General features: G+C 46.3%; 1 protein-coding gene across 2 annotated transcripts in view; it reads left to right on the top strand.

The window, feature by feature from the left end:
- Nucleotides 1–17046, top strand: part of AMN (amnion associated transmembrane protein) — a 74850-nt gene extending 57804 nt beyond the window's left edge. For both annotated transcript variants that reach the window (XM_028704891.2, XM_028704837.2), the window contains exons 8-12: nucleotides 5702–5784; nucleotides 6212–6398; nucleotides 9425–9587; nucleotides 13911–14031; nucleotides 16593–17046. In XM_028704891.2, the coding sequence (XP_028560724.2) occupies nucleotides 5702–5784; nucleotides 6212–6398; nucleotides 9425–9587; nucleotides 13911–14031; nucleotides 16593–16712 (674 nt within the window). In that variant the 3' untranslated portion in view covers nucleotides 16713–17046. The remainder of the gene's footprint in view (nucleotides 1–5701; nucleotides 5785–6211; nucleotides 6399–9424; nucleotides 9588–13910; nucleotides 14032–16592) is intronic.
- Nucleotides 17047–25083: the final 8037 nt, after the last annotated feature.

The raw sequence follows: 25083 nt of genomic DNA, 5'->3' as shown, positions 1-25083 counted from the left end.
CGAGGGTGAGAGATAAAGGCTATTTCTCCACATTTATCAATATCCTACTCTTTCTCCGAAGAATTCTGGGCATCACACATGGTTCTTTCCCTCTTTTCCTTTCAGCAACAAGTCTGTGGGGTACATTCGGTTGAGATATGATGACTTACCCCAAATCACCCAGTCAGTCAGCTCTGTAGCTGAGTGAGGTTTCGAACTCAATTCTCTCCAGTACTTCTCAAGTGAGTTTAATGTAGAGAAATCTGACAAAAAAACCTTCAAGTCCAGGAAACGAGGAAAGAGTGACTTTGCCCCATGTCTATGATAAAATCCTCAACCTGGTTTTAGACTACAACTCCCATCACTCCTGACTGATGGGGCTGATGGGAGTTGTAGTCCAAAACCAGGTTGAGGATTTTATAATAGATCTGCCTGTCCTCTCTCCTGCTGAGGCAGTTCCCAGCTCCTGGTAGTCCAAGGCTGGAGCTAGACACATGAAAGAAGTGTTTCGGTCAAAAGCGTTACAAACTTTGTATGAGAAATCGGGTAAGGAAAAACAGGACTCTGCAGCGCCACCTGGTGTCACAGTGTTAGAATGTATAAACAATGCATATAAAGTGTTTTTTCTTTGCTAATGTAGCGGAGTCCCAAGTCTGGTAGGCTGGGTCACGACAGACAGTGCTTCATCTTAAACCCAGAGTTGCTAAGTGGCCAGGGGGAAACCGAACTTGGGCTGCTTTTGCGCTATCAGCAACAGCCTGAAATCAGCAGGTGGAAGTTTATCACAGTGTGGAGATCAGACAAGATCACCCAAGGGGCCTGGTGCATTGTCTCTATCTCATTGTCTATACCGTAATTATCTCAGCCCTGAACACAAAAGCAAAAGGTCATGAATTACCAAATTATTTCAGCCCCTGTTTATTGCTAGGAACACATTCCAGCCTACAGCTGGAACTGAGGCCAACTAAAGACAACTGTTCTGGACCTAAATGTAAATGCAATTTAAAAATGAGACATATATATCCAACAGGTTAGTTCCATTTCTCGTTCTTCTTCCTCGTGGTTTGCGTCTGTTAGTTTACCTGGGAGGCAAACGTGGAGGTTTTCTGTACAGTGTTCCTAATTACCATATGAAAACTGAATGCTTTAGGGTGCTACCATATGCTGCTTAGGCGAGTCTTTTAAAGCAATTAAAATAACATTTTTTCAGAAGCCGCTTTTTTCTTCACCAGGGAAAAACCAATAAACTAATACAGAGTCATGGAGAACATGAAGTTCAGTGGCCTGCCACTGTAGTTCCTCCTGGGTAAAGACAGAGCTGGCTGCACCTCTTGAAACACCCACAACCATCAGTTCTGTGCCAGGAAAATCCAGGTTTACTCAAACCTATAAGTGGCTGGCAAGAAGGCTTTTTTGTGCTAAGTTGGCACCATTTTTTAAATAATAATAATATTTTTATTTGTACCCCAGCCAAAGCTGGGCTCAGAGCAGCTAAAATCATAAAAAGAGGTGATTTTACATGACTATAAGTAGTGCTTCCCCCCCCCCCAAGAAAAAAACCACAGCATGCTGTCTCTCTAGCTGGGTTTTTTTTGGGGGGGGGGTCCACCCCTGGTTCTGGTGCAGATCAAATAAATGCACCTCTGCCACCTCCGAGATTCAGGAGGATGGCTAGAGCAGTCCTTGCAGAAACCTGTGTGTGTGTGCGACGATAGAAGCCTTGCTGCAAAACTTAAAGCCTGCCGCCGCTACATGAGAGATGGACTGAAGAAAAGGAAATAGGAATTGACCCCACCTTGCAGCTTGACCAATCAGGGCTAGGAGTGGTTAGGAGCTAGGTGGACTCACAGATCTAAAACAGCAACAACAAGTGTAGACTCGCACATGCTGACCAGCTTCTGTTTTGACTTGAAGTGTTTGTTTTGGGCTTCTCAGAAGTACTTAAAAGTAAGACGCAGGCGGAGGGAGCATCGGCCCGCAATGGCACCCACTTGAGAGGCGCCAGAACTGCGCTCTGCCGTTCTCCAGCTGAAAAAGAAGAAGCACTGACTCTAAGCCATGGATGGGGAATCTTTTTCAGCCAGAGAGCCATGTGTAACGTTTGGGGGCCACGTTCAAGTGATGGATGGGGCCAGAAGCAAAATGGAGTAATGAATATACAGTGGTACCTTGGTTCTCAAACACAATCCGTTCCAGGAGTCCGTTCGACTCCTGAGGCGGTTCCAAAACCAAGGCGCAGCTTCCGATTGGCTGCAGGAGCTTCCTGCACTCAATCGGAAGCCGCATCGGATGTTCAGCTTCCGAAAAACCAGAACACTCACTTCCGGGTTTGTGGCATTCGGGAGCCGATTTGTTCGTGAACCAAACCGTCTGAGTACCAAGGTACCACTGTACATAGTACAGCAGGCTAGTTTCTGCAACACACCCTTCTCTATCCTTTGTGCAGGCAAGAAAGAGGCATTATCAGAGTTCAAGGATACATTCCACCCAGGGGAGAACACTGAAGGTGCAAAGTCGGGTTTGTGAGAGCCAAAGCCTAGAAAGAAGGGTTGTGGTTTGGAGTCCCAGTGGTCTTGGAGGGGCACATTTGGCCCCCCGAGTTTGAGTTTCCGCACCCTTGGTTTAAGCGATCTAAGCATGGAGGTTCAGTCTGGGCAGAATTTACCATTTGGGAGCGGGGGCAACGATGTGGTAGGAAGACAGGTCTAATCTGAGTAGTAGTGTGGAGATGTGAAGGGGAAAGAATAAGCCGATGCAAGTTGCTCCAGCTGTCTGTAAAACGGTGCCCCTTGCAGAGAGGAAGCCAAGTCCCATTAGCATTGATAGAGCAGCAAATTAAATGGATCAGAGTTCCTGTAGAACAGACGAGGCCGCATCGACTCTTTCCATGAAAACGGCACATTATAGCTGTCTCGCACTTTGCATTGGGTGGGGGCAGAAGACATTGAGACATAGTGTTGTAAACAAAATCTGCCCTTATTCCCTTATGGGGTACACAAGAGCCCTTAGAGTCCTTTGTAGGTTCTCCATCAGTAGGAGAAAATAACAGAGGCCAACCAGAGAATATTGAGAAGCAAAGCAGCTAGTAAGCCTGATCTTTATTAAAACTGTTGCAACATGGTGCTCTCCTCACACACAGCGGAGGAGCGGAGGAGGACCCAGAACAAAGGTGTGCCTGCCCTTATATAGACATTTTAAATTCCCTGCCCTGGAGCTCAACACCACCCCTCCATACATCATACATACAGAAGGGGTGTAACCCAAGAACACCCCCCACAAACACTATACCTACATCACAGAAAAGGCGGTCTACAACAGAAATCTGAGTGCGTTGTTTATCTCCTGTCTGGCAAGTTACCTGATTGCCTTTCCTGGTAGTCTGGCCATTCCTTTGAGATGGTAATCACTTAATTCCTGAGACAACGGGAAGGTTCCCTCACCCCCTCCCTCGTGGCAGAGAAACATTTGGTCAGTTTGGGAGTCAAAATGGTTTCGGGACTGTCTTCCTGTGCTGCTTCAGACATGTATGTGGTTTATATATTTATGTACGTGTTTGCTTGGTACATTTATGAACATTTATTATATATATAAGACCTTAAAATTTTATTACAATAGGAAGGTGGCCGATACAGAGTCCATCTAGCTCAGAATTGTCTGCCCTGATTGGCTGTGGCTCTCCAGGTTTCAGGGAGGGATCTCTCCCTCCCGGCTTCAGCTGGAGATACCAGGGGTTGATCTTTTGCCTGCCAGGTGTGCATGCACATTAATTCATCTCACATGAAGCTGCCTGAAGCTTGGGCTGCCCCTTCCTTCTTTTCCACCCTGTGCCCATCTGTCTTGGGCACAGAACTTTGCCAATACCTCCCACCTGATCCATTTACTTGCAGATGCAGTGGAAGCGCACCTGGGACCTTCAAAGCATGTTCATCACATATGAGCTGTGGAGGCCTTGGATTCTGCATACCTTCTAAGATGGTGGCCTTGTAGGCAATTTGTTTGGATGGTTTTGCAGAAATAGCTGGTATAAGAAGGGCCACCCTACAAATGTGGGGTATGTGTGAAGAGTATGCGTGCATGGATCTCAAGTGTACACAGCCAGTACGTTTCTGAGCACAATTCAAAGTGTTGGTGCTGACCTTTAAAGCCCTAAATGGCCTCGGTCCAGTATACCTGAAGGAGCATCTCCACCCCTATCGTTCTGCCCAGACACTGAGGTCCAGCTCCGAGGGCCTTCTGGCCTTCTCTCGCTGCTAGAAGCCAAGTTACAGGGAACCAGGCAGAGGGCCTTCTCGGTAGTGGCACCCGCCCTGTGGAACGCCTTCCCACCAGATGTCAAAGAGAACATCAACTACCAGACTTTTAGAAGACATCTGAAGGCAGCCCTGTTTAGGGAAGCTTTTCATGTTTAATAGACTATTGCATTTTAATATTTTGTTGGAAGCCGCCCAGAGTGGCTGGGGAAACCCAGCCAGATGGGCGGGGTGTAAATAATAAATTATTATTATTATATTATGATTAGGTGGAGACCTCTGGAGAGAGCAAAAGGGTATCTAGTCAACCACCTGGTATGATGTAGGGTGATTTATCCAGCCACTCCTCACAGCTGCAGCTCATAATGTGTCACCTGCAAGAGATCAGGTAGACTATAGAGGAGAATTGCAGAAGAGCTAAGAACTTCAGCAATTGAGATATGCTACCTGCTACAGGGCCAAGGGTACTCCAGGCCCCAGGAAGTCTACCTTGGGTTTTAAAAATAAGATTGGCGTACATAGCAGAGTTAAAACCTAGAGAGGTGGAGCTACCAGTCCCACCAGTCCCCGTTCTTCCACATTCACACATCAAACACACAGAAGTCCCATTGGTAACGAAGAAAAGGTTCTTGCAGTTTCTTCAACTTTACAAGGATGGATTTGGATTCTAAGCCTACAAGGTGGGAGTTGGTTAATCATGGCTGCATCGTGAGAAAGAGAGAGGGTAGGGAGAGGGGGAATTTGGCTAGAATGTGTATTTTCCCTGACTGTCTGTTAGCCTCAACCCTGCCCTCTGCTGGGCTTAAGCTTGCAGCTTACACATATTTAACTTGTGCACATTCAGTTTTATGCGTTTGGGGGAAATAAAATTAAAAATGGTGCTGAAAGGGGCACACATCTGGTGGGAGGGAAGGCTTTGGCAATCCCACCTGCCATTGAACCCAATGTGTCTTGACTACAGTGGAACCTTGTGTTATGTACCGTCCCCCTTGCAAACACTGTGGGTTACGAGCTCTGCTAACCCAGAAGTAGATGCTCTCGGTTGCGACTTTCGCCCCAGGATGCGAGCGGAAGTCGCATGCCAGCAGCGCGGCAGCAGCAGGAGGCTCCATTACCGAAAGCGCGCCTCATGTTATGAGCGGTTTCGGGTTACAAACGGACCTCTGGAACAGATTGAGTTCGTAACTGGAGGTACCACTGTGTACACAATTTGGGCTTTAGGTGCACTCCCCAGAACATAACTCCTGTGTAAGTTGCTGGCTTACTGTATCCAACGATCTAGAAGTGCCAATTAGGATTTTAGGATTGCTCTGGGATTCACAGGGTCATCTAAAAACACGCACCACCCTGCAGCAACCAACTCAGCTGCTAGAGCTATGAATGGCCACCTATAGGTAGGAGGTTCATAGCAATTACTAAACCAATGGTTATGTTTTCATGCCTTCTTTCTTTTTTTATATAAAAAACTGCAGGAGCCATCATTTCCTTGGAATATTCTGCTGGTTTTGAGATCGAGGTGTATCAGAACAGAATACTCCACACATTTCTCAGTTTGGTATGTTCGCAGTCACACAATCAATCCATCAGTAGCTGAACACATAGTCACAAAATCAAATTAACTGAAAAAGTCTCAAAACAAAAAACGCAAAATAGATAGCAAAAACAAAAGCACCAAATATAATCTCCAAATATCACCTCAGAACACTGCAATTGGAAACGGAACGCTTGAATTACAATGGGGGGGGGGGCACAAATTAGCAGCGCAACAGGAAACACAGGGGGGCTCAAAACGGAGCATGTTTGGCTTCCGAAAAAGGATTTGAAAACCGGAACACCTACTTCCAGTTTTGCAGCGTTCAGGTTCCAAGTTGTTCGTGAACTAAGCTGTTTGAAAACTGAGGTGCCACTGTACAGAGATTCTACCGGGCACACCACAGCAGACATGGTGACTGTGTTCCGTGTGCCGTTTGTGTTTTGCAAAGCCCAAGAACGCAGGAGTTCAGGCGGCTGTGTCAAAGGTGCGTGAGCGGCAGACTTTCCTGGGAACGATACCGCGTAGCTCAGCCTCGTTCATCCAGATTGTACTGGTCGACAACAGGACCGGATCTGAGACGGGGACTCAAGCCGAGCAACTGGCCCAGGACATCGTGAAGGATATAGCAGAGCATGGTAAGGTGTGCCAGCCCCTTGCTGCTTCAGATCCTTGTTCCATCGGTCTCGTGTGAAGCCTCCAACGCTAGGGTAAAGCATTTTGCCGTAGGCAGCAATCTGTGCCTTGTCGGTGTGGCAGGGATGTGCGGATTTGTGGCTTTCAGATTCTCTCAAGTTCAGTTCTCTACATTTCTGCATGACTTACAATAATAATTTATAATGATAATTTTGTTATTTATACCCCGCCAATCTGGCTGGGTTTCCTCAGCCACTCTGGCCGGCTTACAGTACATATAAAAACATAGTACAGTGGTACCTCGGGTTAAGTACTTAATTCGTTCTGGAGGTCCGTACTTAACTTGAAAGTGTTCTTAACCTGAAGCACCACTTTAGCTAATGGGGCCTCCTGCTGCCGCTGCGCCGCCGGAGCCCGATTTCTGTTCTTATCCTGAAGCAAAGTTCTTAACCTGAAGCACTATTTCTAGGTTAGCAGAGTGTGTAACCTGAAGCGTATGTAACCCGAGGTACCACTGTAAAATGTAAAACATTAAAAACTTCCTGATACAGGACTGCCTTCAGATGTCTTCTAGAAGTTGTGTAGTTCTTTATCTCCTTGGCCTCTGCTGGGAGGGCATTCCACAGGGAGGGCGCCACTGCAGAGAAGGCCCTCTGCCTCGTTCCCTGTAACCTCACTTTTCACAGTGAGGGAACCACCAGAAGACCCTCAGAGGAGGACCTCAGTGTCCAGGCTGAGTGATGGGGGTGGAGACACTCCTTCAAGTATACTGGGCCCGAGGTATGAAATGAGCAAAACAGCAGTGACCCTTTACAAGTATTACAAGCCAGGAGAGATAACTCACTGCAGGAAAATTGTTCCATGCTATTATCATGTTTCTGTCCCTTCATGTCTCTCTATTAAAACACAGGCCGCACTTCACAAAAGAACCTTTGTTTCCTCATGAAAACCCACCAGGTGTGAATTTCTCCTTTGGAATATCGTTTTGGTTGCATAACCATTTTTGCAAGCAGTTTCCCCTAAAATAATGCATTGTGTGTGTGATTTTTTTTAAGCTAATCTATGTTTTGGGTTTTGGGGGGGTTGGCACACTGTCCCCTAATATACACATTTTAGTACAGTGGTACCTCAGATTACATACGCTTCAGGTTACAGACTCTGCTAACCCAGAAATAGTACCTCGGGTTAAGAACTTTGCTTCAGGATAAGGACAGAAATCGGGGTCCGGTGGCGCGGTGGCAGCGGGATGCCCCATTAGCTAACGTGGTGCTTCAGGTTAAGAACAGTTTCAGGTTAAGAACGGACCTCCAGAACGAATTAAGTGCTTAACCTGAGGTCCCGCTGTACACATTATTTGATCAGGGAACTGCAGCATGACATTCAGAGATGTGTGAATCTTGAAGCATGGCTGTGTTTCGGTTCAGACATATTGTTACAGGAAGTGTGAATTAGGTAAAATGCTAACCAAATTGGGTTTATCCCCCATAGCTGTGGAGGGGCCATAGCAGGAGGTCTCAGGATCAATCCCTGGTGTCTCCAGGTTAAAGCATCAGGTAACAGGTGATGGGAAAGCCTTTTGCCAAAGATCTGGGTGAGTGGCTGCCTTGTAGCAGGTCAAATCTAGCCCAGTGCTCTTTATCTCAGCAATACTAGGTGTGATGAACAAAATATTCTTTCCAGTTCTGGGACCACAATTCTGGTGCAGAGAGTTGTTAGGAGACCCTTATTCCTCTCACAGAGCTTCAGTTCCCAGAGAGGTTTAACAATCCCTCTTCCCAGGGAACTGTGGGAATTGTAGCTCTGGGAGGCAAATGAGGGCCTCTTCCTCTTAAACTCAGGGCCATGGGTTCAAGTCCTGCATTGGGCAAAAAGATCCCTGCATTGCACAGGGTTGGACTAAATGACCCTTGAGGTCTCTTCCAACTCTACAATTCTATGGTTCTTAACAACTCTCAGCACCCTTAACTAACTATAGCTCTGTCAGTAGAGTATGAGATTCTTAATCTCAGGGTTGTGTGTTCAAGTCCCACTTTGGACAGAAGATACCTGCATAGCAGCAGTTTGGACTAGATGACCCTGGTGGTCCCTTCCTGTTCTATAATTCTAATATTCTACCATGCCCAGGAATCTTTAGGAGAGGCCATGACTGACAAAATGGTATTATAGTGCTTTGGGTGTACAATGGTACCTTGGTTCTCAAACTTAATCCGTTCCGGAAGTCTATTCCAAAACCAAAGCGTTCCAAAACCAAGGTGTGCTTTCCCATAGAAAGTAATGCAAAACGGATTAATCCATTCCAGACTTTTAAAAAGAACCCCTAAAACAGCAATTTAACATGAATTTTACTACCTTACAAGACCATTGATCCATAAAATGAAAGCAATAATCAATGTACTGTACTATACAATAAACAAAACAGTATTGTAAATGATAAAAATTAGAATTAAAAAACTTTGGATGGGGGGCTTTTATTCATTTTGCAGTCACACAATCAATCAATCAATCAATCAATCAATCAATCAATCAGTAGCTGAACTGGGATCCACACAGTCACAAAAACAAATTAACTGAAAAAGCCTCAAAACAAAAAACACAAAATAAATAGCAAAAACAAAAGCACCAAATATAATCTCCAAATATCACCTCAGAATTACAATTGGGGGATGCAAATTAGCAGCGCAACACGAAACACAGGGGGACTCAAAACGGAGCATGTTCAGCTTTTGAAAGAAAGTTTGAAAACCAGAACACCTACTTCTGGTTTTGCAGCATTCAGGTTCCAAGTTGTTCATGAACTAAGGTGTTTCAAAAACCAAGTTACCATTGTACAGTGCTAATGTGCCCTTGGAAAAAACATTGCAGTGGCAGCACCAATTCTGTCTGGTATAAGCAAATCAGCAATAGAATAATGATGGGGGCAACAGGTAGAATATAGTCATTTGCTGTCCAGCAGAAAATGGATCATTTACTCCATGCAAACTAATTGGACACCTCATCTGGGCGGTAACATTTTGCTTGGCTTTTGCAGGAGTGCCGTTTGGCATTGCGGTGAGGACCCTGCATGCAGCCACTGGCAGTAACCGGAGTACTCAAGAGGCTGGTGCTACAATTGCTGGGACAGTCGTCGTTCTGTTCCTTGTCTTGCTGCTCTTGGGAGCTGTCCTGCTACTCTACAGAAAAGGGACTTTAAGGTAACAGGGCTAGGCTACATATTCAGTACGCGGTATGGTATTTCGGGAACCATATGTACCATGGGAAAGCACATATAAATGCTCCTCTGCAATTTTTTATTGTTTAAAAAAATCCTTGCATGCAGAAAACAAGCATGTCAGGAAGAAGGCGAGGTTGGAATTTTGCCCCTTGGCATGCTAGGTTTTGATAGGTTCTCGGACCCACCCAGACACACAAGGCAAAGTAATGTCCAGCATTCTCCAGCAATCATCAGATCTGTCGCTCTCCCGTTTTGATACAAAAGTTCATCATTCAGTATGAAAACAAAAACTCCCATGGAGCTGGCCTTGTGTCAGGAGCGAGCCAGCAATAAATCACAAGGAGTAAGTGAAGTTAACTCACTGTTAGAAGAAACAAGGCCTGCTCAGGAGTGTCAGGACTAATGAGCACAGCAACTCTTATTCATAAGTCTTGCCCCTATGAGGTAGTTGTGGAGGCTGAGCATCCCTGCCTTCCCTGAGCTGCTGAAGTCTCTTCTTCCCCTGAGTCCTTCCCAAGTCATCTGAGACTATGCCAGCGTGCCTGTCTCTGCTTCTCCCTCTTCATACTTCTCCTGGTCCTGGGAGACCAGGGGAGAGGGGAGCCTTGTAAACTAAAAATTCCTCATAGGGAAGTTACTCCAACCCCAGAAGGCCTGGGGCAAACCCAGTCAAATGGGTTGGGTACAAATAATAAACGTTGTTGTTGTTGCTGCTGCTCTTTTGCGAACCTCTTCCAGCTCTGCAATATCCTCATTGAGTTGACCAGAACTAGACACAGTATTCCAAGTGTGATCACACATGCATCTCTATAATGGTATTCTGGCATTGGCAGTTTTGCATGCATATATATATATTCTAATTTACATTTCAAAATATTCATTTAAACAACCTTAATTCAATGACTTCCCTTCTTCTCTTTCCGTGGTTCATTTTGCAAACCATGTTGTTGTTTAGTCGTTTAGTCATGTCCGACTCTTCGTGACCCCATGGACCAGAGCATGCCAGGCCCTCCTGTCTTCCACTGCCTCCCGCAGTTTGGTCAAACTCATGTTGGTCGCTTCGAGAGAACACTGTCCAACCATCTCATCCTCTGTCGTCCCCTTCTCCTTGTGCCCTCCATCTTTCCCAACATCAGGGTCTTTTCCAGGGAGTCTTCTCTTCTCATGAGGTGGCCAAAGTATTGGAGCCTCAGCTTCAGGGTCTGTCCTTCCAGTGAGCACTCAGGGCTGATTTCCTTCAGAATGGATATGTTTGATCTTCTTGCACTCCATGGGACTCTGAAGAGTCTTCTCCAGCACCATAATTCAAAAGCATCAATTCTTCAGCGATCAGCCTTTTTTATGGTCCAGCTCTCACTTCCATACATCACTACTGGGAAAACCATAGCTTTAACTCTACGGACCTTTGTCAGCAAGGTGATGTCTCTGCTTTTTTTAAGATGCTGTTTAGGTTTTTTAAGATGCTGTTTATCTTTTTTTAAGATGCTGTTTAGGTTTGTCATCGCTTTTCTCCCAAAAAGCAGGCGTCTTTTCATTTCGTGACTGCTATCACCATCTGCAGCGATCATGGAGCCCAAGAAAGTGAAATCTCTCACTGCCTCCATTTCTTCCCCTTCTATTTGCCAGGAGGTGACGGGCCCAGTGGCCATGATCTTCGTTTTTTTGATGTTGAGCTTCAGGCCATATTTTGCGTTCTCCTCTTTCACCCTCATTAAGAGGTTCTTTAATTCCTCCTCACTTTCTGCCATCAAAGTTGTGTCATCTGCATATCTGAGGTTGTTGATATTTCTTCCGGCAATCTTAATTCTGGCTTAATTGCATACCATACATCCCTGCATATTTTGCATGAATTAAACCATTCAGTAATCCATTGTTACATCCATCAAAACTTATTTACACTGTTGAATTTGTCTTAATGCTGCCAGCGTTTTTAAATGAACACAATTTTCACCCATACATTCAGTAAACATTTTCCAGTCTTCTTTGAACATACATTCTTCTTGTTCTCTTATTCTATATGCTAAATCGGCAAGCTCTGCGTATTCCATCAGTTTATGTTGCCATTCTTCTTTGCTTGGGACCTCACTCGTTTTCCAGGCAGTTTTGCTTTCAGTCCTTTCCTAACCATCTCTAGCATGGAATTGGACCCCCTTTCGCAGCTTCTGCACAACTCAGTATTGTCTCTCCAGGATCTCAGACAGGGATCTCCCCCTTCCCTGGAGATAACTCAGATTGAACCTGGAACCTCCTGCATGCAGAGTAGACGCGCTAACCATTGATAGACCCTAGATCTTTCTATGCCTATGCTATAGGCAGGAGGCGGGTGGATGGAGACCTTGCCAGGCAGCCCTTTCCTCTGCCCTAGACTGACCTGCTTGCTCATCGCCGTTCTGCCGTTTCAGTAGACTATATAAACACATGCTGCAGATATCCAGTGGGCGTAGTGGTTGGTCACGGTGTGTGCGTGCCCCTGGCAAGCTTCCAGCTGAAGTCCCAAATGCTCCTTCTATGCGCTCCCAGGGGTAATCTTCATTCTCGGTGTGCTCCACCAGCTGGCAAACCAATGCGCCATGCTCTGTGCGCTTGGGCTGTTCCTGTTCATTAGTGCTAGCCGTCCCCCCCCCACACACACACACCAGGCAGCAAAGCTCCTGGGCCTTGCTTGTTTTCCTTGCTAGTGTCAAGCTGATTAGCATTTCCCGGCAATAAAACAGGAGCTTCGTTTAATTTCTAAATAAAACTCCAAACTTCCGTTGCTGAGAATATAGCATGCATTTCCCTGTGGTGTGGATTTGGAAACTGGGTTTTCTATTGAGACAAAATGTCCTCTCTCTCTCCCTCTCCCTCCCTTTTTTTAAAGGCAGGAGGTGTTTGGAGGAAATCTTTTTGTAAATAGAGGATCAGAGCAATCAGGCAAGGAACCTTCCTGTTCTGTGCCTATTTGCATTATCGGTTGTCCTGGGAAAATGTTCTTTGAAGTCACTACAGCCTGTTGGTTTGTGACTATAATCAGGTGGTGAGTAAGAGAGTGGATTGAGTTTGAAATGGTCAGCAACTCGAGACAAGACAAGGGTCTCTTCACTCATTTCTCCTTATCCCAGGTTAAGCAATCATGTAAATTATGGGACTGTCATCATCAATGGTGTTTCAGTTTCATGGTCCCTTGTTCAAACATACACACTATATATACACCCAGTGCTTTTTTTCAGGGTGTGTGTGTGCAAGGGTACGCATACCCCTAAACATTTTGTGAATCTAAAAAAATTAATTTTTTTAGTTTCTTCTCTAGCACTGTGAATCGCCAGTTCCGTTGCTACCCCCAATGGCAGCCTCATTTCCTCTCATGGTGTTCCTGAGTCTCAGACAGAAGCGAGCGTTTAATGTGTGAAGCAGTGTGAAATGTGGATGCATGGTGTTTTACTGATGAAAGTTTGGCCTCATTGAGGGGCAGTATTTCAATACGAGTAGGACAATTACTAACTATTTTTCATCATCACAGCCAGCAATGAAGTGTAAAGTTAATGACGACTCTGTAAAAACAAAAGATGGGATAACGGTGTTGTGCATGTTCTTTGTACTTTTATCCATTTACTGTATTTATTCTTCCCAATTTGAACTATAAAATGGTGATTTTCTTGAGTCAAAATGAGTGTCCCTAAACATTTTTCTTTTAAATGAAAAAAAAAGCGCTATATACACCACAAACTGAAACTGGCTTGCCAGGGAAGGAGTTCTTGTGTAGGGGATGTGGAAGGGTCAAGACTTCTCACATGACCTCTGTTGGCCTACTGGTGATCAAGAGATAAGGTAAAGGTAAAGAACCCCTAGACGGCTAAGTCCAGTCAGAGATGACTATAGGGTTGTGGTGTTCATCTCACTCTCAAGCTGAGGGAGTTTGTCCACAGACAGCTTTCTGGGTCAGGACTAAACCGCTTCTGGCACAACAGAACACCATGACGGAAACCAGAGTACACGGAAATGCCATTTACCTTCCTGCCACAGTGGTACCTATTCATCTACTTGCACTGGCATGCTTTCGAACTGCAAGGTTGGCAGGAGCTGGAACAGAGCAACAGGAACTCACTCTGTTGCGGGGATTCAAACCGCTGGCCTCAAGAAGCCTCTCTTGTATCTGGCTGTCCACCCTCCTTCAGCCAGTGTTCAGTGATGGTGCATAGCTTAAATCTCTGACCGTTCCCTGAGTTCAGGGCCTCCAAATGAAACCTCTTATGAGATCAACACAGAATCATAGAATTTCATGGCGGTTGTTTGTGCTGATTTCCAGTCATTTCTCCTTCTACAGATCTCTCACGTCCGTTCGTTTTACCTCCTTGTGGAGCCGCAAAAGGGACCTGGATCTTTCAGGAGAAACAGCCGACAAGGGGTTTGATAATCCCATTTTCGACACACCATGTGACCCAGCGGTAATAATTCCACCTTTATGTAAATCATTGGTAGCTCCTTCTGCATCATTTTAGCACAGAGAGAAGGCTGCTGCACAAGTCAATGGATCCCAAAATGAACGGCTATGAAGTTGCACAAATGCCCGATTGCAGCTTATGTTCATAGGGTAGCTTGCAGCAAAGCCAGGGGATTCTTTTAAATGGCAGCAGGGTGGGGTTAGATAGTAACCCCCCCTCAGGGCAGGGGTCAGCCCCCTTGTATGGTGCAATGCACATTTCATGGCACTGTAGAAATAAATAATGAAAGTGTTAAGGCAGGAGAAGAAAGGAGGATTTATATCCCAAGTTCTCAACAAAGGTCTTTCTGTGCACCTGGAGGCTTCCTCCCTTTCTCCTGATTCAGAGACTCCAGAATCCTATAGACCCATTTCAGTCATTGGGCAAGATGCTAAAATATTTTCTGGTATTTTAGCTAATAGATTGGCAAATATATTACCGTATTTTTCATTCCATAAGACGCACTTTTTCCCTCCTAAAAAGTAAGGGGAAATGTGTGTGCATCTTATGGAGCGAATGCAGGCGGGAGGCTCTGCTCAGCGCTCCCTTTAAAGAACCGCATGGAGCTGTGTGCGGCTCTTGGGGGCTTTTCCCCAAGGAGGGAGAAGGGCAGCCCGTCAGTCCCCTCTCCCTCCTCCGGGAAAAGCCCCCAAGAACCACACACACACTCCATGCAGCTCGTGAAAGGGAGTGCTGAGCAGAGCCTGTATGCATCCCAGGCTCTGCTCAGTGCTCCCTTTCACGAGCCGCGTGGAGTGTGTGTGCAGGCTTTTCCCCGAGGAGGGAGAAGGGCAGCCCGTCACAGCCAGGTACCTAGTATAATCTGTGCTGGTCAAGCAGGTTTCATTAAGCATAGGCATATAGAAGTTCCTGCATGTAAGATGCCAAACGCAGTATATTACGGAAAACTGTAGAGAAATTCATGTGTGATCGCTTCATTAGATGCTCATAAAGCTTTTGATAAAATGCATGGGAATTATTTGTACCTACTCCTCTCTGAAAAGAACTTCGACGATGGTTTTGTATTAGCATCACAACCTTTATATACTAATAGCAAGGCAGTAGTTAGGGTTAATGTACACGACTCTTCCACTCTGTAGATGTACAGAGAGGTACAAAGCAAGGCTGCCTCTGTCAATGCTACCTTTCATGTTTGCAATGGAACCACTTGCAAATAGGACGACACGGGTGGCGCTGTGGGTTAAACCACAGAGCCTAGGACTTGCCGATCAGAAGTTTGGCAGTTCGAATCCCCGCAACGGGGTGAGCTCCCGTTGCTTGGTCCCAGCTCCTGCCAAGGGATGCGGGTGGCGCTGTGGGTAAAAGCCTCAGCGCCTAGGGCTTGCCGATCCAAAGGTCGGCAGTTCGAATCCCCGTGGCGGGGTGCGCTCCCCTCGTTCGGTCCCAGCGCCTGCCAACCTAGCAGTTCGAAAGCACCCCCGGGTGCAAGTAGATAAATAGGGACCGCTTACTGGCGGGAAGGTAAACGGCGTTTCCGTGTGCTGCGCTGGCTCGCCAGATGCAGCTTGTCACGCTGGCCATGTGACCCGGAAGTGTCTGTGGACAGCGCTGGCCCCCGGCCTCTTGAGTGAGATGGGCGCACAACCCCAGAGTCTGTCAAGTCTGGCCCGTACGGGCAGGGGTACCTTTACCTTTACACTTGCAAACACTGTTCAAAATAATAATAAAATCAATGGCGTTATATGTAATGGTCAATCCTATCTGCTCAATTTGCTTGCTGATGATATAGCTCTGGTGGTCTCTCATCCAGAAGTGTCGCTAATGGAGGCCATCGGGGAAATTAAAGCGTTTGTTAGATTTGACTGGATTGAGAAATAATAAAACAAAATCAGAATGGTTGCATCTGAATGTACCCATTGAATTAAGAGAGAAGACAGGCTTTCAGATCTGTCCATGATATATTAAATATCTTGGAATTCACCACCACATCACCACCCTTCCACATTCTTCGTTCCAGCAGTCCAGGCTGGAATATTCCAAAACCCACCAAGCTGTAGATTTAGGACTAAACCACATGTAACATTGAGCACATCATCAGCACACCCCTATTTGTTAAAAAGCAGCAATCGGGATCAGGAGGTAGCCTTGATTTAACCATTTACATGCACCACAGTTGCTTTCTGCATTGAACCCTCCCAAGCCAAGAAAGAGTGCAGTTGTGAACAGCATGCTTAACACAGCATGCAGTTTGGTCCTTAGAATAAAGCAAAGATAGGGAAAAGGTTTTGTGCAGTATAAGCAACTTTGCATATATATATATATATATATATATATATATATATATATATATATCCCAAATATCCAGCTTTTCTAAGTGCAGAAGTGGGTTATCATGTGCACAGCAAACGAACAGCCTTGAGCATTGCTTTGTGAAACGTAAGTGCTGCGTTGACAATATGGATTCATCTCAACCCATAAGATCGACTTTCTCTTCAAAGGATTTAAGCTCCAGAGTTATATTTTGCACCAGCCGCATTAAACACTCTGGTCTCTCTCTCTTCTAGGCTTTAGCTGGTGCGTGCTCCGTGGAGGAGGAGGAGGAGGCACCGAAGGAGATGGCAAGCAAAAATAGCGAGCTCTATTACATTAATCCTTTATATGATGAAACGGAACTTTGTGCTTAACATCAAAGCTGTCAGAGGAAGAAAATCCTGCCATCCTGTACTTTGCTTGCCATTTCAACAGGCTCAGCCACTGCGGAGACAGGCTCACCAATGCACAGATCCTGCTCACTTCAATGGGGACAGTGCAGAAGAATTCCCTGGTGATCGGCCCCCAAAGTTATTTTGACGCCGCCTTGTCTTAAAAATGCTGCTTAATTTTCAAATGGGAGAGCATATCAGATTGCTGGGTGGTCCTCATGAAAATCAGAAAGGGTCTGCAAATTTTTTTCTCATCAGTAGTGGAATATGTATCGTCACTGAATTTCAATAAAGAATGCCTATAGCACTAAAGCAATTAGAGCCTATTTCGTATCATTTGTGCATTGCTGTTCCCTCCCATCCTTAACGGAGAGCAATGAGTGGGATGGCATCACCCAAGAACCTCTCCACCTGCCTGGTGACTGTGGAATGCCCTCCCATCAGATGTCAAAGAGAACAACTACTTTTAGAAGACATCTGAAGGCAGCCCTGTCTAGGGAAGCTTTTAATGTTTGATCATAGAATCATAGAATCATAGAAAGAGTTGGAAGAGACCACAAGGGCCATCGAGTCCAACCCCCTGCCAAGCAGGAAACACCATCAGAGCACTCCTGACATATGGTTGTCAAGCCTCTGCTTAAAGACCTCCAAAGAAGGAGACTCCACCACACTCCTTGGCAGCAAATTCCACTGTCGAACAGCTCTTACTGTCAGGAAGTTCTTCCTAATGTTTAGGTGGAATCTTCTTTCTTGTAGTTTGGATCCTTTGCTCCGTGTCCGCTTCTCTGGAGCAGCAGAAAACAACCTTTCTCCATGACATCCTTTTATATATTTGAACATGGCTATCATATCACCCCTTAACCTCCTCTTCTCCAGGCTAAACATGCCCAGCTCCCTTAGCCGTTCCTCATAAGGCATCGTTTCCAGGCCTTTGACCATTTTGGTTGCCCTGATGCATTACTATATTTTAATATTTTGCTGGAAGCCGCCCAGAGTGGCTGGGGAAGCCCAGCCAGATGGGTGGGGTATGTATGTATGTATGTATGTATGTATGTATGTATAAATAAATAAATAAATAAATAAATAAATAAATAAATAAATAAATAAATAAAATTATTATTATTATTATTATTATTATTATTATTATTATTCCCTGACAGCTTGGGGTAGGCTTGGGAGTCGCAGGCAGATGGCGCGCCGAATGGCACCCCCCTCAGTGAGGGCACCCGGGGCAGTCCGCCCCCCCCGCCCCCCTTCCGACGCCCCTGCTTGCATGCAGAACATTCCACATTCAAACGCTAATATCTCTGGCTAGGGCTGGGAAAGACTCTCTGGCTGAAAACGTGTCATGTCTCTGCCACTCAGAATAGACACAGTACTGAGCTAGATGGAGCAATAGTCTGGGTCAATATATGGCAGCTTCCTGCATTGCTGAACTTCTAGCTTAACTCAGTAGTTTGGAATCTACATCAGAATTCTCACAGACTTTTGGAACAGTCTCTCTCTTTTAAAGATCCTCACCATCAAATTGCTGCCTTGTAGAAAGGCACCTTGAAAGGCAATGAATTCAGGCACACACACCCCCAATGAATTCTCAGTGAGAATTCACATATTTTCTTCTTCTAGTGCTTCGCTCAGCATTGTAGGGGCTGCATATGCAATCAGGCAGTGATTTGTGTGAACAGGACTGGCACAGATAAGTTTCAATGTCACTTGCTGTTCCTCTGGCTGCTTTTAGAGAGATTATCTAGAGATTTTCTCCGCAGAATTCTTAGCAAGCACTCCCTTCCTCCCATCTTTTACTTACGCTCAGATTTTCTCATTTCATTTTATCGGAGTCTGACATTTGGTCTCATAGCTTCTTTGGGATTCTCCATCTTTTCTGATGCCAGAAGAAAAATATGTTGGCAGAATGAGAAAGGTGAAGAGAGGTGAGGTGCAAAGGACCCTGGGTAAGATCACAGACACATCCACACATGCAAATCCAGACCTTAAAAATAGGGGTGGGGAAGCCTTTTGAGCCCAAGGACTCAGTGATACAGCTGCAAATAAAACATGTTGTAAAGTGCAATATACAAATGTGACACCAGATGGCAACAGTGCGCTAGGCCAAATTCAATGTATTATTCAAAACGTGTTGTCGTTTTTTTAAGCGTTTTTCCATGTGTGAAGATTCGACCTTTGTTTTGCTTTCCATAGTGGGGAACATTTTGAGGGCTGTGGGTCAGTGACAGGAAGGGGCAGAGGAAAATGGGGGCAGAACAGATTCTTACCTTCAAACAATTCACTACTTTCCTGTCATGCAAAGGATACCCAAGCTCCTTGACAGGAGCGAGCCAGCAGTAAATCACACTGAGCAAGTTGAAGCTAATTCTTTATTAGCAAAAACAGGATCTGCAGAGGAGTGTCAGGCCTAATGACACTTCGGCAGGTCTTGCCCCCATGAAGCCATTGTCCCCACCTTCCCACAGCTGCCTAAGTCCCCTCCTCTCCAGGGTTTTCCTCAAGCAACCTGAGACTGAGCTTGAGTGAAGCTAACTTCTCCTGCGCCCTCTTCATGCCTCTCCTGATTCTGGGAGACCAGGAGGGAGGGGAGCTTGTCACAACAGGAGGGGGAAACACCTGTGACTCTCCACCAGCCTGACTCATCTCTGCCTCTTGGCCTCCCTCCTCTCCTGCTTCAGCTTCTGCTCCTGATTCTGGACTGCTCTCTGCCACAGACTCCCCCTGCCCACTTGTTGTTGTTTAGTCGTGTCTGACTCTTCGTGACCCCATGGACCAGAGCATGCCAGGCATTCCTCTCTTCCACTGCCTCCCGCAGTTTGGTCAAACTCATGCTGGTATCTTTGAGAACACTGTCCAACCATCTCGTCCTCTGTCGTCCCCTTCTCCTTGTGCCCTCCATCTTTCCCAACATCAGGGTCTTTTCCAGGGCGTCTTCTCTTCTCATGAGGTGGCCAAAGTATTGGAGCCTCAGCTTCAGGATCTGTCCTTCCAGTGAGCACTCAGGGCTGATTTCCTTAAGAATGGATGCGTTTGATCTTCTTGCAGTCCATGGGACTCTCAAGAGTCTCCTCCAGCACCATAATTCAAAAGCACCAATTCTTCGGCCATCAGCCTTCTTTATGGTCCAGCTCTCACTTCCATACATCATTACTGGGAAAACCATAGCTTTAACTATACGGACCTTTGTTGGCAAGGTGATGTCTCTGCTTTTTTGCTCTTTTTTTGCCCCTGCCCACTAAGCTCTATTATCTCTTCAGTTTATGACAACTCCTCCTCCTAGCCTTCTCCCTCTTCTCCCTTCAACCACTCATTGTGGCAGGGCAGGGCCTGGCAACACCTACAATCATCCCATTTTATGGTGTTTTCCCAGCGTGACGGATTGGGTGGGAGAGAGAAAGAGAACATGTATCCAGTCAGCAAAAGGGTATGCAAGGTATTTGCCCCATTCCTTGGAGCTGATTGTTCAGTGATGTTCCTTCACGAAAATGGGAAGGAGAGATTAAAAAGGATTTCCCCTCAATTCTTCTTGGACAAGTTATAAGCATCACTTCATAGATTTGACAGGAAGCTTAGGGCTTTGCAGGAAAGCAAGGAGGAAACTCAGACCTCCGACTCCTTACGCTCCCTCCCTGAGCATACACACAAACCCTGCCATATCTGCCATGTGAGGCAACTGCCTTACTCTGCCAATTGATAGGGCCGGCTTTGAGCCGCAGCAGCAGGCAAATACCTCCAGTTTCAAACCAAAGAGAACCAGTTCTTTCCTCACATTGGCATTGCATTACAAGACTTCATTTTTTAAAGGCCAACAACAGAATCTTCTGCAAATGGGAAAGTGACGAAAACACACACGCCACTGCGGTTTATTGATGGGAGCCTGCCGGCAGATGATCTGCACAGGAAGTTATGGCAACTTGATTCTCCCCCACCTGCCCTTATTCTTTTTTACTGTTATTATTTTAGTGGCTGGAATACCTCCTCCTTCCCTCTCTCTCTCTCTCTCTCTTTGGAGAGGAGACCTTGGAACTCATTTTGATATATATCACGAGCACTGCCAAAATGTGACAGCTACTCTATAGCATTTAAAAGCATTGCGCACCTGTCTCCAGGATAATGGCTCGCTGGAGATGTGCGGATGAAAATTGAATTTGTCTTCCAATATGTTTCTTGCCCAGATCAGATGTACCTCCTTTTCCAAACCTCGGCATGGGCTGGTTTACTGCCCATAAACGGGAACAGGAGGAAAGCATGCACACAAATGATGGGAAGGTCTTCACAATGACCTTCAGGAAGGCTTTGGAAATGCAAGCTAAGCAGCAGCAGCAGCGCTGGATCAAGGATGCGCCAGTGGGAGGGCAGAAGATGCTGTGGTCGCTTGCTCCCTCCTGATTTCAAACCACATGTGATTGGTTGGTGGGAGATGGGGCAGTTACAGCTCAGGTGGAAGAGCGTAGCACCCAAAGCAGGACATGTTGGGATGGTATCGGTAATTCCGGGGTGCCCTGGTCACGTGATGGTTGATGAGTATGGGAAAGTGCAAAGCTAGGCTAATAAGGGGTGTAACCTGGGGAGAGTTCCGGGGGCCAGGCAGAAGGACTCGGAGGGCCACATTTGCTCTCTAGGCCTGAGGTCACCGATCCTGGACTTACAAGGTTGTTGCAATAACAAAATCGTACACATGACACATTTTGAACACTCGGAAAGTGCTCGACTACTACTACTACTACTACCAATTTATTTATTTATACCCCGACCATCTGGCTGGGTTTCCCCAGCCACTCTGGGTGGCTTCCAACAGAATATTAAAATACAATAACCTATTAAACATTAAAAGCTTCCCTAAACAAGGCTGCCTTCAGATGTCTTCTAAAAGTCTGGTAGTTGTTTTTCTCTTTGACATCTGGTGGGAGGGTGTTCCACAGGGCAGGTGCCACTACCGAGAAGGCCCTCTGCAAATGTCGTTTGTTTTATTTTCATGCCAGGGAAAGCTTCTCTGGTGGCTGATGTTATAGGCAAAGAAGTAAGCCAAGCTAAAAAGAGAGAGAAAAAGGCTGCACATCCTATGGCAGAGTTGGGAAAACTTGTGTCTTTGTGTGTGTCTGTCTGTCTAGTGTGTGTGTGTTTCCTTCTGTGCAACCTACTGAGGGTCACATGCCTGTGGTGGGTGGAGCCAGGGGTAAAAGTGGGTGGGGCAACCCATGCAAATTTCCCTTTTGTAGTTTCTTCATTCCCTTGCCCTCCCCTCTGTATCCTCCTTCCAGCCTGCCAAGAGGCAGCATCCTAGTTGAAGGACACGTTCCCACCTGGTAAAAACAGGGGGTGCGGCTAAGCAGGGCCAGTGAGGGATGTGGCTTGGGGAGGGTTATGAGGGCCACATAGAGAGGCCTCGGAGGCCACATTGCTCCCCAAGCCTGAGGCTCCCTCTAAAGTTCTGATCTACTTTTCCTCCTGGAAACATTTCAGCCTTTCCTTCCGATCCCTTCTTTCCCACATTTTCAGTCTGTTTCGGCTCTCTTTATCAGTGCTTGGGAGAGAAAAGGAAAGAAAAGAAAAGCTGTCTGCTGAGCACAACCCTGACTAAGGGGCCAGGAAAAGAAAAAAGCAATAATTATAGGGACCGTTGCCCAGCTCAGTGGTGAAACGCAATTTCTCAGCCAGGAGGGTGCAGCGGGTGAGGGCATCTTGGTACAAATATACCAGCGCGAAATCGAGTGAGTCACGCAGAGGGATGTTTTGATCTAAGGAGAGCGTGTGCCAGGGATAACATGGCAAAATGCAGGGTATGTCAAGGAGGAGGAGGGCTTCAGCCGGCGTGAAATTTATGCCACCTATCAAGGCAGGTTAGCGGTTTGGTATTTGGGAGTCAGGATTCCCTCCGCTAGCGAGGATGATTTCGCAAGGCATTAGCATCAGCGGCGAGAGCTTAAGGTCACTTACTGAAAAGACTTTAATTAAAGCGGTGATCAATCCTGTCAGCGTGCTAACAAAGCACATTCTGTTCCCTTCCTGAGGGAAGACACGTCCCATCACCCACTCAGGGGCTTTTCAAAGATGTGGGAGGCAGGGCTGGCTGCTATGAACTTGCTGGGAATGGTGGGATGCCCTGATAAGCTGGTCTCACTCCTTTAGGTCTAGGCTGCACGCCTCTGCAGCCTCATCCTTGGAGGGGAGTGAGGGCCGGAGGGAAGGATGGGAAGGGGTGCAAGAGGCATTTCCTCCATCAGAGGACTGATTTCTCTCGCAGAAAGAGTTGGGCTGCAAAGCTCCCGGGTGATTCCTTTCCATTTAAAATTTTGTTTATGAATTTCCCAGAGATGCAATACAATCAGTTCCAGTGTCCAGTGTCCCTTAGTGATTGACTCCCCTTCCATGGTTTCTTCAAATGATTATTCTGTTCCTTCTTCCCTCCACCTTATTCTCAAAATAACTTTTACTGCTGAGCATACTCCAAACTGGCTAGCGTTTTAGCATGTTTACAATAAATTTTAAAAAAAATAATCTATGGTTTCCAATCCTCCTTGAAGGCTGCCTCATCTCGTTCTCTTAATTTGACGAGTTAAACTTGCTGATTCAGCATATTCCATCCATTTCATCCGCCACTTCTCTTTCGTAGGTACTGCATCGTCTCATCATTTGGGGGCATATAATACGCTCAGGGACGTGGGTGGCGCTGTGGGTTAAACCACAGAGCCTAGGGCTTGCCGATCAGAAGGTTGGCGGTTCGAATCCCCGTGACGGGGTGAGCTCCCGTTGCTCGGTCCCTGCTCCTGCCAACCTAGCAGTTCGAAAGCATGTCAAAAGTGCAAGTAGATAAATAGGTACCACTCCGGCGGGAAGGTAAACGGCGTTTCCGTGCGTTGCTCTGGTTCGCCAGAAGCGGCTTAGTCATGCTGGCCACATGACCCGGAAGCTGTACGCCGGCTCCCTTGGCCAATAAAGCGAGATGAGCGCCGCAACCCCAGAGTCAGCCACGACTGGACCTAATGACTAATACGCTCATTGCAGTCATCACCCACCCACCCAGGTTCCTTTGATTCTTCGGTAGACCACAGAGATTGCCAAACTCTGTGCTGTGAAAAGTTTAGAAATGTGCTGTGGGGGGAAAAGCAAGCCATCACATTGGATACATTGGGTGCTCTGTTACCAAATCTTTTGGGCCACTGGGCACATTTAAGATTCTGAGAAAGTGCTGTGGGTGCCAGTCACAAAAAAATAGGCAGTGCATTTAAAAAATTGGTAGCATCACAAAATGGTGCCAGAATGGCTTTATATCAGTGGGGAAAGAGCACTGATAACCATCCTTGCCACTCACTCACAGCTCTTGGTGCCTCTTCTCTATTAAGCATGGGAGGTGTCTCCAATCCTGGCACTCATCTCGCTTTCAAGCTGAGGGAGCCGGCATTTGTCCATAGACAGCTTTCCGGCTCATGTGGCCAGCATGACTAAACCGCTTCTGGTGCAATGGGACACCGTGACAGAAACCAAAGCGCACGGAAACACCATTTACCTTCCTGTCACAGTGATACCTATTTATCTACTCTCACCGGCGTGCTTTCGAACTGCTAGGTTGGCAGGAGCTGGGACAGAGCAATGGGAGCTCACCCCATCGTGGGGATTCGAACCGCTGACCTTCTGATCGGCAAGCCCAAGAGGCTCAGTGGTTTAGACCACAGCGCCACCCGTGATGCATTCAATGCAGGAGAGGTGGAGCCAGTGCGAACAGGCAGAGTACACAGTCTCACCTCCACTGTGAATTTTTAAAGAGGATATTTGCTGAAACCTTTTGTGGATGCCATAGCAGGTACCAGCGGTCACCCATGGGTGCGTGAGGGTGCAGCATTGAAGACCCTTGCTTTATGCCCTCTGGGAGACCCAGTGTAGCCCTGGATTCTCTCTCTCTCTCTCTCTCTCTCTCTCTCTGTGTGTGTGTGTGTGTGTGTGTGTGTATTAGGGGCAGTAAAAATAAAATAAAATAGAGACACCAATACTCATAAATTGCTAAAAGTGCCACGGGTGCCAGCACAGGTAAAAGAGCTATCCAATTCCACTTAACCCCTGTCCTGTGTGCTTCAAAGTCAGTATACCTTTGTATAGAATGTAAAAGCACTACATTTGTAGCACAAATATGCCCATAATTTTCATTGCTCATTCATTTTCATATGCCCATAATGTTGACCTTCTGTTTCACTTTTTTTTGGGCAGTGGGGAGCAATATTTTTCAGCGTATGGATCAGATCATGTCATTTCAAAACGGATGCTGACCCTTTCAGGCCTCTGGGAAAAAAAAGAAACCCAAATTAATCATAGCTTGTCAGTGGAAAAAGATAACCTTGGATGCCTTTGTCAC

This window comes from Podarcis muralis, chromosome 1, assembly GCF_964188315.1.
Source record: "Podarcis muralis chromosome 1, rPodMur119.hap1.1, whole genome shotgun sequence".
Taxonomy (NCBI): domain Eukaryota; kingdom Metazoa; phylum Chordata; class Lepidosauria; order Squamata; family Lacertidae; genus Podarcis; species Podarcis muralis.
Note: the sequence above shows the minus strand (reverse complement) of the source record. Positions and strands in the feature narration are given on the sequence as shown.